The sequence below is a fragment of the Malaclemys terrapin genome, chromosome 5 (assembly GCF_027887155.1).
Source record: "Malaclemys terrapin pileata isolate rMalTer1 chromosome 5, rMalTer1.hap1, whole genome shotgun sequence".
Classification (NCBI taxonomy): Eukaryota; Metazoa; Chordata; order Testudines; family Emydidae; genus Malaclemys; species Malaclemys terrapin.
Window position 1 is genome coordinate 60,143,333 of NC_071509.1, and position 15,548 is coordinate 60,158,880.

A 15,548-nucleotide genomic window follows, 5' to 3' on the forward strand; every position below is an offset into this window, starting at 1 on the left:
TACACAGCTCTTTCTAAGCAAATATATTTTATTTTTAAGGTAAAATCATTATAGAGGAAACATATTAAAACAATAAAAGAACCTGCACTTATGCTTTCCTCTTCCCCATCTCAACAAGGCTCTGGTTGCTGTCAGTCCTTCCAATCTTTCCCCCAGGATGGGACCCTCCCCTTGAACAGACAGTCCTGTCTGCTTGCTGAATCAAAACGAAGGGTCTGAGTCAGCTTAAAATCAGGCTATTTTATTCAAAAATCCTTTTTTTGTCTGTTTGGTCTCTGGAGAATCCAATTTGTGTCTTTGAACTGTCCTCGTGTAACAGGTGATCAGCATAGGTTCAACATAGCCTTTTGAAGTTAACAATATTTTATCCTAAAGAAGTTCCATACAATTGCACATAAACATGTGCATTTTGTAATACAATGGGCTTCTGAAATACTTAAGCTTAATTCAGTCAGATTTGTCCAGGATATCACAGGAAATTGCCATCTGTTACACTGGGTTCCCCTGCTTACCCTCACATAGTGCAGCCATGCTGGGTTTCCCAGCTCATCCTTACAGAGTACAGCATGGCAAATCAATGCAGAAAAAAGCAGTCCATAGACACGTTCTGATTCCTCTAGGGATGCATACACCCCCCTCGCCCCATACGCTATCCCCCCCAAACAAAGAATTCTTCCTCCTTTGTAGAAGAAGGCCAGATTCCAAGTCAGCATTAGAGAATCAAATGGGAAAATAATAATAAAAACTCAGAGAGGGTAGACTCTTTCAGGCAAGAATGGACTCAGTATTGTAAGCTATGCTGATGAGATCTGCAGGTGCCATAGACAAGCCATAATGTACTGCCCTCTTCATGCATCCTGGGAAGTCGTAATAGTGGGAGAGTGATTTCCTGCCATACCTAATGGACTGGGAAAGTATCTGGCTGTCAAGGCTCCTGTGGGTCAGCAGGCCCTACTCTCCCGGTTATTGCTCCCAGTTGCAGGTTGCTATGCCTCATCTCCTACCCCCAGCTGATAGCTATGGAGTAATGAGAGAGACAGCAGCACAGATGTGGAAGAACCAGCAGACAATAAGAGGCCTCTTGTCCCACAGGGCCAGTTCTATGGGCAGGCAAGTAGGGCAGTTGCTTATCTTCCCGAAGTTGCCATACCACTGTGCCACTTGGGTTGTTTTGTTTTTCTCTCTGCTGATTGGCTGGCTGTGGGTTGGTTGGTTGTTTTGCTTGGCCACTGAGGGTGTGTGTGTAGGCGTGGGGGAGGCACCAAAAAGATTGTCTGACCTCCCCCGGAAAATCGCTAGGGTTGCTCCTGTGGCCCACCAGTTCGTTCTTTCTCCCTGCTTCCATGCTGTAAAGACAGATGGTTCCTCAGTGTGTTCCAGTCAAAAGATATACTAGTGTCACTAACAAAGATAAGTGGGGCTTTTGCCTTGGTAACTGGGAGAAACATTTACCTGAAAAGAGTGGCCTTCTCTATATGCCGACCCTTCAGAAGCAGCCAATTCCAGATAGGCAATGTCTCAGTCCTCTCCTTTGGCCATGGAAAACCATTGGGGGCATCAGGCCAACAAAAAAACACCCAAATGTGAACTGTCATCTGAAGCCCTATATACACTGTGGGCTTTCACAAGCAATGCCAACAGAAATCACATGTCCTACGTGCTTAAGGAAGAAGAATAGTCAGAGTATGCAAACAGCCATCCTAGATCTTCTCTGGATGGGAGCAATAGAACCTGTCCCTTCTCTGTAGAAGAAACAAGACCTTTACTCCATATTGTTCCCCATCCCCTGCCCTCTCCCACAAATTGTCAAAGTTCTCAGCCTCATATATCAGAACAGATTCATGGAGAAATTAAAATTCAAGATGCGGACCTTAAAAATCCACACTTGCCTCCATCGACTTCATTGACTTGAAGGATGTCTCTCTCCATATCTCAATTCAGCTGTCTCATAAATGCTTCTTGTGCTTTGTTCATTGTGCAGGTCCTTGCTCTTTGGTTCAGCAACAACATTGCAAACGTTTATGGAACGTCTGGTAGTACTAATAGCTGCTCTCAGACAGTAAGGCTCCTTCTCTGAACATCATCCAGAATCAGAATTATAAATGGCACCACCCAGGTGATAAGATTGCTGCTTGAGCCATGGTTTTGCGACATAATTAACACCATCTCTTATTCACCATTTCCTGTCTCGCAATGTACATAGACACTGTGCTGTACAAAGCTTCTTACTGCAGGAAAGACAGAAAAAGCTGAAGAATCTTAACCAGCGACTCTGCCTCTCAAGGAAAGCAGGAGGATTGTTCTATTTAATCTTAATGCTTAATTTTCCTTACCAATATAGAATGGTTAGAGATATTCTAGACTATGACAGTGTCACAACTGTTGGTTTCTTGGAGTGGGAGCCATACCTTCCTTGCCACTAACAGGTTTGGTTTGCCTCCAAGACTGCAGAGAGTGAAGATCCAACATCATGGATCTGTGGACCTCATTACTCCAAGAAAGAAAGTTTTCGTAGTGTGAGCATAGAGCACATGCATATATTTAGGCACAATGGGGTAAACTAGGGATAGAGTGGAAGACTTTTCTCTGAATGTGAATTAAAATCTACATTTTAATGGAGATGTGTGTATTTAAAGTACTGGTTTTAAAGATAGATTTAGTTTCCCATAGTTTGTAATATTCTCTTAAGGAAATAAATGTTACATTTACACGTCTATCAGTTTTGTCCCTTTTCTTAATGATCGTTTTAAGAAAAACTTTCCCTTCTGTTTCTGCACAAGTCAACCTGGTGGTAAATTATTTACTTGGTATTTGTGAAAAGCATCATCGTTAATGCCCGCACGATTCTAGGACTAAAGTTTGATCATTGTACTCTCTGCTTACTGGATGGCTGTTTATGTTTCAGCAAAACAAAAAGTGGTGGGACATAATACATCAACACTGGTTGCTTATGCTTTTGTGTTTCAGAGTCATATTGGTGAATTTATAAGAAAAATAAACAAACAAAACAAGCAAACAACGAAAAAGGATGGGCCCTGTCAGATTAAAACCATTTTAACAATAGCACCTCACTAATCAGATTTCCTCCCAGTGTATTGTATCTGCTGACTTTAGTGACCCCAAAATATGTTTTTACTGCTTTTTACTTCTGTTAAGCCTGCAGAGCCAAGAGTGAGCTGGTTCTTGTGCATTTGTCATAGAAAGAATTGTTTATTATGTTCTAATTATTTACACCTGTGCAAAGCCATTAAAAACAATTGATGTCATTGAGGGCCTGTTTTAGACTGCAGAACCTTTATTACTGGTGATGATTTATTTGGGGGAGGAGGGAGGAATTCCCTTAATTCTCAGATCTCAGGTTGAGTTTGCAAAGCTAGTGGAGGGAGGAAGGAAGAGGGTTTTTTACCTGTAAACTGAGTGTGTTTAATGCATAAAATTCAAGAAAACAGTAAATCTTGAAATCCCTCCTCCTCCTTTTTTATGCCATTTTTGTTAGCCATACTGTATAAATAAATGGTCCAGCTTTTTATGATAGAATAAAACAAACAAAAAGTATAACCTTAAATTAAATACATCTTCAAATCCTTTAAGTAAATTTAAAACATATTTGAAATTTAATTTCCCCTTAACTTACCTGCCAAGTTTCAAATTCAGGAGTTCTCTTTTCCTTTGCAGAAACTGAGATGACATTATAAAATGAACAGGAAGTGGGCTTTTTAATTTAAATTAAAGCTTATGCTGATGGGTATTAAATGAAGTATTACTTGGGATCCAACTTCCTTGAATATATCTTTAATGTAATCTTAGTTTTCATATGATAAATTAAGAGTTATATAGCACTTTACAGGGTTTAACTAATAGTCCCTTAATGGCCAAAGGGAGGATGGTAGGCCACTATACTGTTTTAATTTGGAGAAACAGAGATAGCCAGGTTAACATGTGATTTGCTCACACAGTGAGCTGGTAGCTGAGCTGAGATTTGAACACAGGTCTGCCAACGATGCTTTATCCAGGGGATGATGCTGTTTGCATAAGGAACAGTTTTATTTATGCTATTTACATAAAGTTCTAAATTATTACATTTTTGGTCTTTTATATTTCCCCCCAAACGTTTCAATGGTACTAGGGCTGGCTCCAGGTACCAGCCCAGCAAGCAGGTGCTTGGGGCGGCCAAGGGGAAGGGGCGGCACCTCAGGCTCTTCGGTGGCGGGTCCCTCTCGGGGGGAAGGACCTGCCGCCGAAGAAGAAAGCGGCGCACTGGAGCTGCCGCCGATCGCAATCGCGCACCCCCCCCCCCCCCCCCCCGCCGCCGGGGGCGGCAAAAACCCTGGAGTACCTGAATGGTACTTAACCTAGGCCAGATGAAACTGAAATGATTTTAATCTGGAGGTGCTCGAATAGAACTGTTTAGAAATTCAAGCAGAGAGTATCACAAAAGTGCGAACTCAAAAGAGGAAGGAAGGAGAGCAATGAAAAGTGTTAATCAAATTTTGTTCTATGATTCATAGGATGAATGGGATTTTTAAATGTAGCCTCACCTATGCTTGGCATTTTTTGTTTAGTGTGGCACGGTAGCTGTGATTTGTTCAGACTCTCTGAGTAATTAAGCTGCCTTGTGAAAATGTGTTACTGATGTGGCAAGTTTTGAAATATTACCGACTGTAAAATCACACCAATTTTCTAGAAATATCACCTATTTCATCATTAGCTCAATAATGATTTTTTCATAAGGTTATGTTTTCCCAAGATGCCTGACCTGTCTCTCCCACTCTGTACAGAGTGTACGTATTGATTCACATGTAGAATCACAGTTAATATTGTAAGTTATTGGAATTTATTTGTTTGTCTTTCACTCAGCAAGAGCAGATAGAATAAAAAATAGAAAAATCTGATTGTAAAGTGCCACTCTCCTATTCTGAACAAAAATTGACAGTTTTGTTATGGCTCAATACTCACTTCCCTTATTCAGAAGGTGGTCCCCACCAGATAATAAGGATTTCAGAACAGACTTAATTACAGTCCTAAACTACTTCAGTGCTAAATTACATTTCATCCTTTACTTTCTACCACTTTAGCATTCATTCTGTATTTCCTTCCTTTCTGACTTTAAGGTAAGTATGTAAAAATGTTTAATTAGAATTTTTGAATTCATGTCCCCCATTTTCAATCTAAATTGTTTCCTGATATCAATACCCATAACAAACGTGGACAGGGATTTGAAGACTGGCAAGAGGGAAACAAAGGAAACCTTTTAAAGTGTACTAGAGTCCAGGCAATATTGAAAATGTACTCTATCAAAATACATTGGTAACTGGACCATTGAGCACACTTATCCTTACCTAAGTACAGAAAGTAACTTTATTTTAAAACACCACAAAACCCATGATTAGCAAAAGTCATGTTGTGCCCTTCATCTGTACACACAGGGTGCAATCCTGGCCCCACTGAAAAGTTACTGAGAATTTGGAGCCAGGATTTCACCCAAAATCTCTGTTGACATTAATGGGAGTTTACTGCCTGCATATCCATGGTCACATCAGGCCTTATTACTATGCCCTCTGCCCCAACTTAGTAAAGCTCTTAGACACATCCTTAAGTTAATACCAGAGCGGAGTAAACATTTTTGGACTAATAGTGTCTTTGCTGAAAAATTCAGGTTTGGTCAACGTGAAATTGTTGAGAATTTGACATGAATTTGCCAAATAGTTTTGGCAACCAAGGGGGGGGTGGGGAGTTGGAGGAAGGGGAAGGCTTCCTCCATTTTAAAACAGTTAGCTGAGTGGTTTGGGCATTCACCTGGGATGTGAGAAACCTGTGTTCAGTTCCCCTCTCTGCCTGATGTAGAAAAGGGATTTTAACTTTGATCTTCCCCATTTAAATAGAGCCCTCTATCCACCAAGCTATGGAGTACTGTAACTATGGAGTATCAATCTGTCCTGTTGAAGCTGCTCCACTTTGCATAAATCGGAGCAAGGTTTGAACTTGACTCTCCCACAGCCTAGGCAGATGCTCTAATCACCCGGCTATAGAGTCATTCTTACTCTAATTCCCAGGCCCAATAGCTAGTGGCAGTGAGTTGTCATTCATAGTTCAAATCCATGCTCCAGTGACTTTAGCTATTTATACACAGTGCAATAGCTTCAACAGGACAGATTGAGATGGACCTACAGCAGTATATCCTGTAGCACAATGGCTAGGGTACTGTCCTGTAACGTGGGAGACCCAAGGTCAAAATCCTTTTCCACATCAGGCAGAGTGTGGAGTGGAACCCAGGTCTTCCACATCCCAGGTAAGTACCCTAATCACAATGCTATCAGTTATAAGTGACTGCTGCCTTCTCCTCCACTGGAGAAAATATTTTTTCGATTGATTTGTTGGACCCTAAATTTTTTTTTTTTTTTTTCAATTTGCTGGGTTGTTTTTATTTTTTGTTGGGTTTTTTTTTTTTTTTTTGCAATTTTTATATTCAGTTTGACTTGAACTGATTTTCCCCCCCCCCCCCATTTTTTTGGAATTTCCAGTGTACTAAAACATCAGTTATTCACCCATCTCTATTCAGGACAACACTAAACATTCAGAATCATTCAGTGTTTAGTAGTGTGTAAAGGGTTTGATTTAAATTGCAGCATAGCAACTATAATCGGATAAATGTTTAAATACAACTTATTTCTTTAGGAAAATGGATACCAGTAAAGAGTTAAATGCAAAGAATGCAGAGTGTGTGTGTGTGTGTGTGTGTGTGTGTGTTTCTAAATCCAGAGGTGTTATATTTCCTTTGTTGGCACTAGTTTCTGCTGAATGTACAGGATACATGTGGTGAAGACTAAACCCTTCTGTTAACAGTCTGAAGTGTTTTAACAGAACTGTGTGGCATGCAATATCATAAAACTTAGTCAAAAGATTGTATTAACCATTTTATAACATCAAAGCATATTAATTTTAAGTATATTGCTTATTTCTTTGTTTCCAAAATGTATCAATCAACTTCAATTACAGAAAAGTCTAACCTGATCAATTCATTTCACAAATGGTAATGTGCAGAACTAGGTTAGATCTTGGACTCCTAATTTGGGGAATTTATTTGCAGTAAAGATGGGATATGTTAGTGTATATGTGTAGTATGATGTAAGCTTTTCCAGGCAGCATTTGGCATTCACTAGTGCTGCTCCCAGGGTTCACCTTATGGAGTTAGGTCTGCATGCTATGTTGAAAGGGAGGGGTTCCTAGCTTGGTGAAGTCGGGAATCTTAAGGATCCACAGGGCAACACAAAGCATAAGCACATGGATCTCCTAGAATGACTTTACCCTTCACTGTGGTCTCTTTTGGGCTTCTCCCTGCCCCATTCCCCAGCCCCTCAATAGCAAGACACTTCAGCAGCTGAGTTTGGCACTCTGTTCTGCCCTGCCTTTTTCTGTGAAGGGTGGTCATAGCTGCAGAAAGGAGGCTAGAGCTTTAATCTCATCTCAGAAATCTGCAGGGTCTCAAGGTGCTCATGCTATATAGAGTGGTTCCTTCCTCCCTGCATATGTAAAGTTTCCTCAGAAGCACTTTATGGGCTCCCCAGAACAGGACATACAGCAGAGCTGCTGCTTCCCAAAGTCCTATCTAATTTTTTTTGCTCCTTTTGCCTATGTAAGGGGAGGTGAGCATCTGGTCCCCCATTTTTTAATTTCCAGTTAACAATTCCAAGCTGCTCCCTAGCATGCAGGTGACAAGAAAAGGGATGGAATGGTCAGCCTCAGCCAAGAGGCTTGGCAAATGCTTTGTCTTTGAGTGTATGAAATGTTTGAAGCTTTCCAGTGTTCACAACAAAATGGGAAGAATGGTCAGAAAATGTTAGATAGAAAAAAGTATTCACTACAATGGAAGAATGAAATTGCTGGAAAACTGAGGACGGTTTTGACCATAATTGAAAGGATTGTGATTTATGCTACCCATTACTTGAAGAATAATAGTTGTCTGTATAGTTGACAGCTGTTGTCATGTATAGGAGTTACTCATATTATTTAGAAGTGACTGTCCATTTTGTTGGTGTATGTAGGCTAGAATTCTTTTGTGGCAGAGTATTTGCGAGCTATGCCGGATAGAAAGAAATGCCAGTAGAAGTAGATATCTATAAGTAAAACTGGAAACTTATTGATGTAAATTTTTTGAGTTTCAAACTCTACTTCTATCAGGGCTGTGACACAAAATAGATAATTTTTTTTTCAGTGTAGCAATTCAGTTTTCATTAGTTGATTGATAAGTTTGTGATGTTTTTGTTATGAAAGGTGTGTTTATAATAAAAAAAAGTGGTAACATGGAACTGGTAGTTAGAAGACCTGAATTCTATTCTTGGTTCGGCCACTGATTTATGGCAAGACCATGAGCAAATCACTAACTTCTCCATACTTCTCTTCTGCCATGTGGAATCAGGATAATAGTACTTACCCATAATTGCAAGTGCTTAGAGAGCCTCAGATAAGAGGTACTGTGGAAGCTCAGTGTGGTGCAGGGGTGTAGTCATGAGTGGGCGTGGGTGGGCCACGGCCCACCTTCTAGCCCCGGCTCTGCTTTGGCCCCAGCTTGCCCCACTCTGCCTGCCTGCCTGGCGCTCCAGCCTGGGAGCACGGACGGGGGCTTACCCAGCTCCCTCCGCCTGCCCGGTGCTTCTGCCAGGGAGCAGGGACGGGGCAGGGGAGCTTGCCCTGCTCCACCCGCCTGGCGTTCCTGTTGGGGATCGGGGACTTGCGGTGGGGCACCCATTTTTCTGGGGACCCCGAATTGGCTGAGGCCTCTGGCCATACCCCTTTGGCCCAGTAGCTAATCTGCCACTGGGAGTAGGGCGAGCTTCAGGTGACCCCGTGGAGGCAGAGGAATTCTCAAAAAAGGTAAGGCTGCTGCTTGGGGAGCCAGGCCCACCGTGGAACTGGGCGGGGGCCATTGCCACTAGAGTGCGGCTTCTCCTCCCAGAGGTGGGTGCGCACCTGGAGCCCTGGACGGTCCTGGCCAGAGAATCCATCACCCTCCCCCCCCCGCAAGGCTGGATGGAGGTGGTCGGAGGGAGGCGGGCCCCAATCCCTCCCCGGTCATTTCCTGCTCACTTTAAATGGCCCATCCTGGCGATGCCAGTGGTGTGGTGATGGTGGTGGTATTATTTTACTTCATTTTCATGTGAACGTGTCTCAATGACTAATGTCATTAGCCTGAACCTAGGAAGGATTAATTTGGGTAGGACCTCTTCCTAGTCAGATATTAGTGTCTCTATTCCATCCTCCTCCTCCTTGGCCTCTCCACTGCTTTGGATACTATTGATCGAACCTTTCTTCTCGACATCTTATTCAAAATGCTCGTCACTTTCCCCATTCTCACCATCACTCGCTCACGTAACCTGGTGTTTGTCTTTGGCTCCTCTCTTCCTATTGCAATACCAAGCCATGTGGAATCCCCATTACATCTTCCCTCGTAACATCTCTAATAATCCACCCTTTTCTTTTTTTCCCTAAAGCTAAAAATATTCGGCTCCACGTCATCTCCTTTCTTGATTACTGTGAACTCCTCCTTATTGGCTCTGCACCATAGATTTCCCTCTGGTGGCCAACTAAATCAACTTTAAAGCTGTTTTGCACTGGTGGAGCAGCTTTAATTTAACACAAGGGAGGATCAGTGCCTAGTCTAGAGTCCTAGACTAGCTGTACGCTTCTGCTAAAATGATTGACAGACATTACAATTGACTTTTGAGTGAATACCCCCCTGCAATGAGTGGGGTCAGCTCACATATGTCTTTGTGTGTGAGATGTAGACATTCAATTCCCATTGGCTCATAGGAGCTGTACAGATGTATCTGAGAACAAAATTGGATCTGCTGTCTAGACACTATAACAGTTCTACTTTGGTTCACATTCCAAAGGATATCTTCACAATTATAAAGACTAGAAATTTTTTTTTAATGAAAGCTTAAATTCTGCAGACATGTATGAGACCACCAAAGAAGAAGTCCAGGTTGGGCATATCACTGATTACTGGCTCAATCTCCATCACAATTACTTTTCTGCAAGGACTGATGAATTACTTTTTTATATTTACAGGGCTAATTATAACCACATCAAGAAAGCTAGATCGAGAACAGCAAAGTGAACACATACTGGAGGTAAATGATTCTTTTAGATCTCTGAAATATAACAACTGCATAGAACATAGAACCCATTAATTTACAAGGAATAATATTTACCATATGAGATACTCTACATAATGAATTCAGGAAACAGAATTAGAGAAATAAATTAATCCTTATTTTTAACAAATAACAATTCACGGAACTAAGCACCTGATAGTAACATAGTGTGTCAATATTGTTGTTATTTTTAGAACATATGTAAGACAGAACTAACATGCATGCTAATTTTTTACCCTGAAACTGAGGTGGTGTGGTTCTTCCAAATATGGCCTGAGATCAGAGGCATTGCCATGGAAGTACTTTGGTTTTCTTTTCTTTTTTTGCTGTCTATAAATGTGAGAATAGTTGTTTCAAAGCTGCCTTTTGCTGAATGTGACTATATATCTCCAAAAGATGGATGCAGACTTTTAATGTTAGAATATATGGATGACATGTTAGAAGGATGACATGGCATTTTTCCACCTATTGTAACACAATTATCTGTCACATTCAAAACTTAAGGATAATTCTGCTTGGGAACCTGCATTTTGACTTGAACACATGTCTGGTAAATTAATAGGTAAAATATTAAACATGTGTCTTATGGATTCAAAGTCCAATAATCTAGGTATGAAACCCTTGCCCGTTTCCTTTGCTTACTTGTATCTGCTTTTAATGGATGAGCTGGAGTTTAGTGCTCAGCTAATACCATCTATTTGTTCTGGAAAACATTATTTAGAACAGAAACTCAGAAGATTGTGCTATATATAACCCAAATATACAACTAGATCAATATTTTGTGCTGTTAATGTGTGTGTTGCAGTTTCTCTAACATGAAACTGCCAAATTTACATTTGTATGCATTCTGTAAAAGTGTAGACCCTGTCCTTTATTCAACTTCATTAAATGTGATTTGCCAAGTAGTGCATCTGTTCCCATTTTAAGAGTTGGGCTACAGTTTCTGGGCAGATGTAATACTTCTGATCCAGAAATACAATGAAAGCCTGCTTGTTTTTTTACTTTTTCTAGTACAATCCTTTGTTAACAATCAATAACTGAGCTGTTACTTGAACTTCTCAACACAGTTTATAAGCATTATAAACACCAATTAAATCTCATACAACCCTTGGATAAGAATTACTATACCACTCAACCAGAGGGTGGCTTTTTGTTTTAATTAGTGGAGTGGGTTAATTAGCATCAAGTAGAAGTACAGAGCTGACCCTTTGCTGAAAACTAACAATAGAAAAATCTGGCTGTGGTGACAAGTGTGTTTGCATGTAAGGTGGATGAGTCAAAGCTCCAGTTACCTGCTCAGGAAGGGGAGTTGGCTTCCTGCTCCCCCCTCAGTGTATTCCCCCAATATGGGCAGTCTGCGCAGGGGAGTAAGAAGGCACTTTCAACCCCTAAACCCTCTGCATAAGCACATAGATTGACCTACAATCTTGTCCAAACTAGGTTTGAAAGCTCATTCACATATAACATAGTATCTGTTCCATCGGCCTTCATGTTATAGGTCACTGTTTTCTTCATCTGCCCAATAAAATCCTGGGTTCTGTTAGATAGACATCTTTGTGGTACAATCCTGTGTGTTAATTCATGAATCTTGCAGAATATGATGTGTTAGATGAGCCCTTCTTTTGACTGTCTTATCTCATCACCTTTATTGATATCCCAGAGTTTCATCAGCCTGGAACTTATGTCTGATCAGGTTTTGTTCTTGATCTTGATCAGGTTTTGTTTTGTGGGTCATATTTAATATCCCATCCAGTATATTTCAATTTCTTCTGGTTCTTTTGTCCTTGTAAATGGAAAAGATGGTTGAAATTTTCTCTTCTTGTTTAAATTCTTGGATTACTTAGTGCTCCCATACCACTTGCTTTCTCAGTGCTGTCATGGCACAGTGCTGATTCCAACATCCACAGTGAAGGCACTGATATTCACAGTGATATTTACAGTATATCTAATACTTCAGTGGACATTTACTTGTTCCTGAGCTCTAAGGTGATAAAAAGGGACTGCAGTGTCAGCTAGAGAAACTAACAATAGGACTGCATCATCAATCTTAGGTTTAATCAAAACTTAGAAAGACACTAAGCCTCTAGAAGGAAAAATGCAAGAAATAAACTAAACCAGATATCCAGGAATAAGTTCACTAGTATATCATCTGTGATCCCCTGAATGCTACTTACAGCACAAGAGATCTCACTGAATTGGGCTTCACAATGTGCTGGTTGTGCACACCACCTTCTTGACCCATGTCTACATCAGTGAAGCTGGGGGTTGAATTTAGGCCTTCAGTTCCAATTGAAGAGCCAATTTTTGCCATCAATTTGGTTTTCTTATCACCTTTGGAAACAAGGGGATTACACAGTTCTAACAATAGGGCAGAATTTAGGCTGCAGAATATTTTACTAGTAACAATGAACAGGAAGATACACAGCTTGACTTACAGAGCTCAGGCTGAATTTGCAAGCGTGATGTATTAGTTGGAAAAATCATCTTTGTACATGTAAATCTACAAAGCCATTGCATTATCCGCCTTTAAATCACTTCCTAAAACCCACTTATACTGTGATTCCTACAAAACAAGTTGGGATTGGTTAGGCAGCTGCTGTTTGTGCCCACTGCTTATTACACTGGTTATAATCATGTCAGTGTTAGGGTTCCCTACTTTCACCATTATTTGTTGTATGTGTCACGGAGTATTGGGGGACTCAGGGCCCTGCATCCCCGGCCTCCTGCGATTCACCATGACTCTCAGCCAGCCAGTAAAGCAGAAGGTTTATTTGGATGACAGGAATACAGTCCAAGACAGGTCTTGCAGGCACAGACAACAGGGCCCCCCTCAGTTAGGTCCATCTGGGGGTCCCAGGCATCCCAGCCCCCCTTGGGAGGTCAGAGCCATCTCTGCCTCCCAGCTATCTCACCACCCAGCTTCCAAAACTCTGCCTTCAGCGACCCCTCCCACAGCCTTTGTTCAGTTTCCCGGGCCAAGGTGTCACCTGGCCTCCAACCCCTTCCTGGGTTCTCATGTTACACGCTCAGGTATTCGCCTTCGGGCAGACTCCCATCCCGCAATGCAGACTATCCCAGCCACACTCCCCTGTCAGCACTCACAGACCACAGTAAGAACAGTCCCAGTTCGTCACAGTATGCATCTTTTGTTTCTTGTCGTATGCATCCATAGATTTCAAGGCCCGAAGGGACCACTGTGGTCAACTAGTCTGACCTCCTCTATAACACAGTCCATAGAACTTCCCCTTTCTTCCACTTGTTACATATTATAATTTTTTAAAATTTTCATAGCTGTCTTCACTTGCCTTCTAAACCAGGTGGTATTTTAACCTGCATGGCCTTCTTCCTCAATTGTGAGGTTGTGGCTAGTTGAGCATCTAATAAAGTTTCTTTAGACAATTCCCAGTTATCATTCACACTTTTCTGATTAAATTCTTCCTCCCCAGCTGAGTTGGATTCATAATTGTTTTCAGCTTTGTGAAATTGCACGTAGTAAAGCACCAAGCCATATGTATTACTGGTTTGGATTTTGTTTGGTTTGCATATTATAAATATGATCAAGTCCTGATCACTTGTACCTATTCTACCATTAATTTTTAGTTGTGTGATCAGTTCCTCTTTGTCAAGACAAGGTCTAACAGAATTCCCCATGTTGGGTGCAATACTTATTGAGTTAGGAAATGATCATCTATTATACAGGCGAGTCTCATCTTACACGGGGGTTCCGTTCCGCAGTTAGCGCATAAAGCGAAAACCGCGTATAGTCAAAATTACAATGAATTGAATGGAGGGCAAAATCGCCCGCACTACAGGTACAATATTAAAATTGTTATGTTTCTCTCTGTTTTTTTTTGTTTTTGCCGACCATGTAAAGCTGAAATCGTGCATGTTAAATACGCGTAAGATGCGACAGATCTGTATTTAGAAATTCCAAGGATGTTTTAGTGCTGGCAGCATGAGACCTTCAACATATGGCACTCAGAATCCCTCCCATGATCACAAAGTTTTTCTTCCCCCCACATGTTATAGATAGATGTTTGAGGAGGTCATCCTGTTCCCTAGTGTGAAATGGTGATTGGTAGCAGATGCCAGCCAATTCCCATCTTGTGTTTTATCTATTAGGACATTGATTCATGAGTTTTCGAGATCATTCCGAGTTGCCAGTGGCTAGGAAACAAGTAATGCCATTTTTGATATAGCGTGCAACTCCCCTCCCCTTTTGCCCACTCAGTCCTTCCTAAATATGTTATAACCATTGATTTTAACATTCCATCCATGCAAATCATCCCACCAGGTTTCAGTAATACCAACTGGATCAAAATTTATGCTAATAAATGAGCAATTGTGAGACCTCGTGTTTATTACCCAGGCTGCTAGCATTGGTGTATTGACAGCTAAAGAATTTCTTCTCATCATGTCCTTTGGTTCGTTTGATTAATTTTGTTCTCAACAGTTCAATTTTGTGCTGCCTCCTCATATCTTCTGTCTTTTCATTCACTACTTTTCTATTTAGTTTAACATCCTCCTGATTACTCTAGCCAGCCTGTCCCCAAGGATATTGGCCCCCTTCTAATGAAATGGAGGCCATTGAAACTATACAGCCCCCTCTCCCACAGAAAGCAGACCAGTCTTTCACAAAATCAGAAGCCTCCAGCCCATGCCACGTACCAAGCCAGCGGCTCACTTCCAGAATCTTCTGCCTTCTGTCTTCCTTTGGTCGTGGGTCAGGAAGGATCTCTGAGAAGATTGCATGTACACTCTTCTTCTTTGTACGCTTCTGAGTTCCTTAAATTCATCTATGATCTGTGATATGACCCGCAACACACATTGTAAGCTCTTTGGAACAGGGATCATCTTTCCATTATCTGTGTAAACAGTGTTTAGCAGAATGTGGCCCTGATCCTCAATTGGCCTCTGGTTGCTATCACAATACAAATAAAAGATAATAGCAAATAACTTGTAAACTGAGCAAATTTGATCTGAAGTAAATTCAAGGCAATAGGACACAATTTTTAGATTAGGACTTCACCTAGCATTATATAAATATTACTTACTGTAATGTGCTCTATGCAAACAATAATAATAAAAGTACTGATTCCTCTTTGGTTTTGGTTATTGGTTATCTCCTGGTATTGGTATACGTTTTCCTTTAGTTCTCCTTTTCCCTTTCTAGGCCATTGTGACCTAATCAATAAAGCTTAAAATTAGAGTCTGCAAAGTATCAAAGGGAAAATTATTAACCATTACAGTATAATGAAAGCAAAAATCTGAATTAGACATTTCCCCATTTGTTAATTTTATGCTGATAACCTTGAAAATACGTTGGGAAGAAACCCAGAAATTCACAGAATGGTGGCAATAATAAAATGCTGTGCATCTGGCTAATTAATTGAG

At 41.0% G+C, this 15,548-nt stretch overlaps 1 protein-coding gene across 6 annotated transcripts in view; it reads left to right on the plus strand.

Annotated features, from left to right (window-relative positions):
* Nucleotides 1–15,548, plus strand: part of FAT1 (FAT atypical cadherin 1) — a 168,288-nt gene that overhangs the window by 85,668 nt on the left and 67,072 nt on the right. For 5 of the 6 annotated variants that reach the window (XM_054031029.1, XM_054031028.1, XM_054031030.1 and 2 more), the window contains exon 4: nucleotides 10,069–10,130. In XM_054031029.1, coding sequence (XP_053887004.1) covers nucleotides 10,069–10,130 — 62 coding nt within the window. Of the gene's footprint in view, nucleotides 1–1,981; nucleotides 2,647–10,068; nucleotides 10,131–15,548 lie in introns of those variants that run through there. The other variant, XM_054031033.1, reaches the window with a different exon arrangement.